Below are 6,962 nucleotides of genomic sequence, written 5' to 3' on the forward strand. Positions count from 1 at the left end.
CTGGAATATTACTCATCCATAAAAAAGATGCTTAACTGACTGTGCCACTCAGGTGCCCCTATGTAATATTCTAGGAAATATAATCCTTGGTTATATTTCTTGGTCTGATACCTACTTTGTACAAAGTTAATATAGTCATTCCAGCTTCTAGTTGTTATTTCTTCTTCTTAATTTTTTTAATGTTTATTTCTTTTTAGAGAGAGGGTGAGCAGCAGCAGGGGAGGGGCAGAAAGAGATGTTGAGAGAGAGAATCCCAAGCAGGTTCTGTGCTGATGTGGGGTTTGATCCTGCAAACGGTGAGGTTATGACCTGAACCAAAATCAAGAGGCTTAATCGACTGAACCACCCAGGCAAACATTCTAATTATTATTTCAATATGTTATATAAATTTCTCTTTTGCTTTTAATACATCTATGGCTTATGTAATTTTTTTATGAAAAGTTTGCTATAATTCTTCTTTTTCTCCTTTGGTAGGTTATGTGTTGTTGTTGTTGTTTTCCCTACACCTGCTCTTTCACCAGTGTTCCTAATTATTAAGAATCAGGAAAACGTAATTTAAAACAACAGTGATATACAATCACATAACTTCAAACTAGCTAAAATTAAAATAATTCATAAAAACCACTGTTGAGAGGACAGGGATGAACAAGAGATCTCTCTCATACACCACCAGTGATACAGATACTTTGGAAAATTATTTGGCATTGTCTAAAGTTGAGCATCATTAAACCCCACCATCAAATACTTTTATAAATGTTATATATCAACATACACATACGATCATGTCTGCCAAAATACATATGAAAAATTGACCATAATAAAATAATTAAAAATAGTTAAAAATTAGATGTAAAATAAATTCATCAATTTAAGAATATATAAACAATGTTATATACATATAATGCCATAATACACAAATAATTACACATACAGAAAAATTATGAACAAACTGCAAACATATGCAACTAGATGGATGAATATAAAAGTGTATATTGAAAGAAACCACATTAAAGAAAATACATATTACATACTATAATAGGATTTCAAAAACAGACAAATTAATAGTATAATAGTTATGATAATTGTGGTCACTTTTGGGGAGGGCATAAGGTTAACAATTTGAATAGATCATAGGCTACCAGTAATAATCCATTTGTAACTGAGATCATTGTTAAAAACTTTGTTCATTTTACAATATTTTATCATGCTGATCACTTAACATTTTAGTTACATTTAAAAATAATTAAAAAAACTTTAGATATTTATATAATTTTGTGGTTAATCTTCACAATAATGACACAAACTACTATACAATACAAATAGCTTAAATTATATTTAATAATTTTATTTCTACATTTATAATACCCTTGTTAGGTGTCTTAAATCTTTTAAGCAACACAGAGAGAAATAAATAAGTTGATGATACATGGATACATAAATAAGTTAATAATCACATATATATATTGTATACATAATTCTGTGAACTTTGAAACCAGCACAAGCTTGAATAATTAATCTATCTATCTATCTAATGATCTATCTTTTATGGGGAAAATTATATAACCATACTTTTAAATTGGTAATCTATTATAAAATGTTAGGAAATAGCTGTAAATATCAAGGACCAACTGTACCCACTTCATACTGTATTATTATAAGAAAAAATGAGTTAATATACACAAATTATTTTATAACCTATAAAACCCTTAAAATATATTATCTATTTATACTTTTATATTTTTATTTTACACATAGTTTTTAAATACAATATTTATATTTGAAGACATACTTACTAAGCTGAATGGCCTTTTAAAAAACAACAAAATGCTTGTATATAATCATAGTGCTGCTGGATAGACATTGGCAAACTCTTAGGACATAAAAATAACATATATCAGGCTGATATATTTCTCATAAGCCTCAAATAAAGACTTTAGTCTAATTTTGGCTTTATGTGAAGCCATAGGCAGAATGTGAAGAATGACCCCCAATGACCTTTCATTTTGAGCACAGGTGGGACTTGTGACTATGAAGAGATATTATCCCCATGGTTATGATCTGTTATGAGGGACAGGTGACCTTCAGAGAGATATCTACAGGGGCCTAATGTACCCAATGAGCTGTTTAGAAAACAAAATTTTCCTCATCTGGTAACAGTGGACGAAGGGAGAAAAAGAACACAGATATGAACTAGGAGAAGGATTTGAAATGCTGCTGGTTTGAAGAGGGAGGGGGTCATCTGAGAAGGAACGTAGGCACCTTCTAGGAGCAAAAAGTAGCAGACAGTGATAACACACAAGAAAACACAGACATCAGAACCAGTCACAAGGAAGTGAATTCTTCAAGTGGAATGTTGCTTGGAAACAGATTGTTTCTCAGAGCCTCCAGCTAAGAGACTAGTCAACAAATTGACTTCAGCCTATGAGACACTGAGCAGAGGAACCAACTGAACCTGAGATTTCTGAACTACAGAATATGAGATTATAAAATTTTTTTAATGTTTTTTTTTTGAGAGAGTGAGAGGGAGCGAGCATGAGCAGGGGAGGAGCAGAGAGAGAGAGGGAGACACAGAATCTGAAGCAGGCTCCAGGCTCTGAGCTGACAGTTCAAACTCACGAACCACGAGATCATGAACTGAGCTGAAGTCAGAAGCTTAGTCAAATGGGCCACCCAGGTGCCCCCAGAATTATGAGATTATAAATGTTTTCTATTATAACACTAAGTATCTGATAATTTGTTATACAGCAATAGAAAATTAATACAAGCTTAGAATAAAAAGATCATTAGGTCTCTGAGATCTTAAAAGATTACATACAGTTAAAATGACTGAGAGATTAATTCAAGAGGTCATGGTGCAGAAGGCAAGTATTGTTGGCTGCCCAGTAATGATCTGGACCTTACTACATGCTGACAGAAGAAATGCACTGGGTATACCTACTTTCATAAACCAGGTATTTATTATAAAGTCTTAACAAAATACTGTGGATTCAGAAATCATACTTTGCTAATCATCACTGCAAAAAAACCAACAGCATTAATAGTGTTAAGTTAGTGGATAATGAAGCCATTAAATCAGAGAAACCTGAATTACTAAACATTGTTTTGGAGGAGCACCCAGGTGGCTCAGTCAGTTAAGCACCGGACTTCAGCTCCGGTCATGATCTCGCAGTTCGTGGGTTTGAGCCCTGTGTCTGGCTCTGGGCTGACAGCTCGGAGCCTGGAGCCTGCTTTGGATTCTGTGTCTCCCTTTCTCTCTGCCCCTCCCTTGTTTGCTCACTCTCTCTCTCTCAAAAATAAACATTAAAAAAATTTAAATCTTGTTATGGAAACCTCCTACCTCAACCACCCTAGAGCTTACCATGGTCTGAGACATAAGATAATAAGTTTCACTGAGTTAAAACCACTGAGATTTTTGTAACTGATCTCCTACAGTAGCTGAAGTTTAATGAAACTATTCCTTAAGGGGAAAAAAAATCAGCTGAATTTCCCTAAAAGGAGCAAGATAATGGCAGCATGTTCAAATACTACTTGTATTTGCATTCATCTGTTAGTGGGGTGGAGGGTGGGTATAGTAAAAATGACCTGAGATCTATCAGTAACTTGATAATTAAAAAAAAAATTAAGTTTATTTATTTTGAGAGAGAGAGAGAGAGAGAGAGAGGAGGAGGGAAGGGGTAGAGAGAGAATCCCAAGCAGGCTCTGCACTGCCAGAGCAGAGTCCAATGGTCATGAACTGTGAGGTCATGACATGAGTTGAAATCAAGAGCCAGATGCTAAACCGACTGAGCTACTGACGTGCTCCTATATTCAAATTTTAGTAAGCACCTAGCCTTATTTAAAATCTTGTATCTATGAGCAACCCGTGTGTTTAAGATGGGAAAAGGTAAAAGGCACAAAGTTATACAAAGAATTTAACAAAAGACACATGAATATCAAGGAAGTTAGGATTACAATTTATTTTAATAGATACTCAGATTCATCTTTTTGTCTTATTAGTCAAAAATTAAAATTACATGAAAAACTTAAACAAGAATTTTATAAGATGTAAAACCAACTGGTTATTTTTAAACCACCAGTTGTAGTCTGTCAGTGATAATGAGTGAAAGAAAACACAAATCTTAGACTGAATATTAGAAAACATAAAATACAAGTTAAAGTGATTGCTTTTGTTTTCCCCTTTAACTCCCAGTGCTCTTGGCCTCTTTATGATGTCACCTCTCAACATCATTAATTTGAACTTACAGTGCTTACTTAAGTCCTGGCAAATCATAGGTGGTGGAAATGTCTGTACCAAGATTGTAAGTCCTCTTGTCAAATTTTATATTTTTAAAATAACTGAAATGCTCTAGTTAGCTTTATATTTATTCTCTTTAGTATAAAGAGATGTCCATTATTATTCATTATAAACAAGAGAGTATGTGTTTAGCTGACACATACATTCTCAAGCAACATCATAGGCTGTTTTGATCCAAGACTTAACTAATTCATTCATTTCAGTGAAATATATGCATAGTTTTGGATAAATCTTTTTGAATGTGATCCTTACTTCATTTTTTTTTTTATCATACTGTATTTTGTAACATACAGAATAAAATGTTTCATGGTTCTCATTCAGGGAACTTTCACATCTTGGAGCCTATTTGGAAATCTCTGGGAATGTTTTTTTGTTTTGTTTTGTTTTTGTTTTCTGTTTTGTTTTAAACTTTATTTTTGAGAGAGAGAGTGGCACTGAGAGAGGAAGAGAGAGACTCCCAAGCAGGCTCCTCACTGTCAGCACAGAGCTCGACGTGGGGCTCAAACTCATGAACTGTGAGATCGTGACTGGAGCAGAAATCAAGAGTCAGACACTCAACCGATTGAGCCACCCAGGCGCCCCTTGTTTTTTTTGTTTGTTTGTTTGTTTTTTTAATGTCACAGTGACTGAGGAGTCTACTGACTTTTAGAGGGCGTGTATCAAGGATGCTAAACCTTTGGTAATAAGTGGGGCATCCCAACAGAAAGAAGATCAATTAAATACTAACTGTATTCCCCTTGAGAAATACTGAGTAGGCAAAAATACTTTGCAATGAAAAGCAGATTATGCAGACATGGGAAGTTTGACAATAGTAGCTTCCTTATGCTTAATTTATGTTGTGTTATAATGAGGTAGGGAAAGAAGACCTTAAATTATGTAAGCCTTTTAACTATGTAGACTTGGAACAAAGGTGAAAGTATGAACTATGAAATAGAAAGAATGTAACTGGTTTTTATTTTGGACAGTACTTTTGAAGAAAAATAAAATACAACTCTTGAAAATAAACAAAATGGGCTTTAAAAGTCCCTAGTGCCTACTCCCTTATAATGCAATCATAAAGGACTACCATCAGTAAAAGGGTTCAAAGTATGTGTAATAATTAAAGGGTGAGGGACTTGCTGATGATTACAAAGCAATCTGTACTTTGGCATGTAACATGACAGAATTACACTGTATAATAATTACTTTAAAATGTTGAAGCACAATAAAATATTGATGGCATTACTATTATCATGAGCACTGCGTGACTTTCAGAGAACTTCACACAAAGAGTTAAAAACTTATTTATGGTTCTATGACTATTTCTTTATGTTGTTTTCTGGTATAATCCTAAAACTCTCATGTATTATAGAAGGAACGTGTCATTCAATTCATAATCAAATGGCCTCATTGTTAGCTAATGAAGCACACATACAAGTCCTTAATAACAAAATCTTATATTTCTTTGGGTTCAAATGGCAACTTTCAATTCAGTTACAAGAGAATTTGAGATGCAGAAAATAATTTTGTGCTTTTTCCTCTGAATTCTATGACAGGACCTTAATTCTGGACTTACATTTCTGTGTCATGGCTATCAACTTATAGTTGATAGAAGAAATTTTCTCCTTTCAGTTCAGTTTTCCCCCTCCCCACTTATTCCTCTTTAATACCCTTGTTCATCAAACCTCAACAGCACCGTTCAAATGTTTCTCCTCTTCCTGCCTTTTCCTCCAACTCAGGTTGTATCAGTCAACCCAATCCTTCCATTTCTAATACTGAATAGACCTAAGGTTACTGAAGGAAGTAAGAGGTTTTCACAAAGAATGGGGCTATCTAAAACGTGAACTTCTTAAACTTCCAGTATTAACTTTTGGATCCCATATTGACTATACATTTTTTTCATCCCTCGAGTTGCATTAATAAGGTCCTCTCGTACCATCTTGCCTAGGAATTCACCTTGATATAGAACAAGGTATATGAATCTTAACACTATTGACATATTAGGAAGGATAACTACTTACTGGAGGACTGGGCAGGGGGCAGGGAGGTACTCTGCAGTGTAAGTAGCTAGCAGCATCCCTGGTCTCTACCCACTAGATGCCACTATCAGCACTGTGTGTACACCCACCCCCCCCCCCCCAAACCAAAAGATACACACAATTGTGATAAAAATATCTCAGATGTTGCAAATGTCCACTGCAGGCAAGGCATTAATAATAAACCCAGGTTGAGAAACACTACTCTAGAAAATGTTAAAAAAAAAAAAAGAGCGAATTTGACCATACTATACCTAGAGTCATCTTTCACCAAGACAATAACCATGTGACAGTCGAGTTTTGCCTTAAAAAAGAGACCTCTAGAGCAAATACAAGAGTGACTCAGACCCAGTCTGTCCCTGGAAAACTTTCTGCCAAGTACTTTATTTGTCATATATCTGATGCAGAATACAAAAATCAAAAGTCAGCCAGCAGGATATGTTATGAAACTCACATATAATGATTGTCTGTAGCCATTTTAAATCAAAATAAAGTAGGTATAACATTATTGAGAGCCTTATTCTTTGAATTTATTATACATTTCAAAGATATACCAGAGATACAGTTAAAGGTAAGAGTAAGGGCAGGTTTATTGTATACAAAGATTAAAAATTTTAAGACTAAGAAAAAAAAGTCCTACAAATACAGTTACA

The 6,962-nt window shown here is 34.3% G+C and overlaps 1 protein-coding gene across 13 annotated transcripts in view; it reads left to right on the forward strand.

Annotated features, from left to right (window-relative positions):
* Positions 1-4,226: 4,226 nt before the first annotated feature.
* Positions 4,227-6,962, forward strand: part of CYLC2 (cylicin 2) — a 43,357-nt gene continuing 40,621 nt past the window's right edge. For all 13 annotated transcript variants that reach the window (XM_081790925.1, XM_081790921.1, XM_081790920.1 and 10 more), the window contains exon 1: positions 4,227-4,298. In XM_081790925.1, the coding sequence (XP_081647051.1) occupies positions 4,282-4,298 (17 nt within the window). In that variant the 5' untranslated portion in view covers positions 4,227-4,281. The remainder of the gene's footprint in view (positions 4,299-6,962) is intronic.

The sequence above is a fragment of the Panthera onca genome, chromosome D4 (assembly GCF_046562875.1).
Source record: "Panthera onca isolate mPanOnc1 chromosome D4, mPanOnc1 haplotype 2, whole genome shotgun sequence".
Taxonomy (NCBI): domain Eukaryota; kingdom Metazoa; phylum Chordata; class Mammalia; order Carnivora; family Felidae; genus Panthera; species Panthera onca.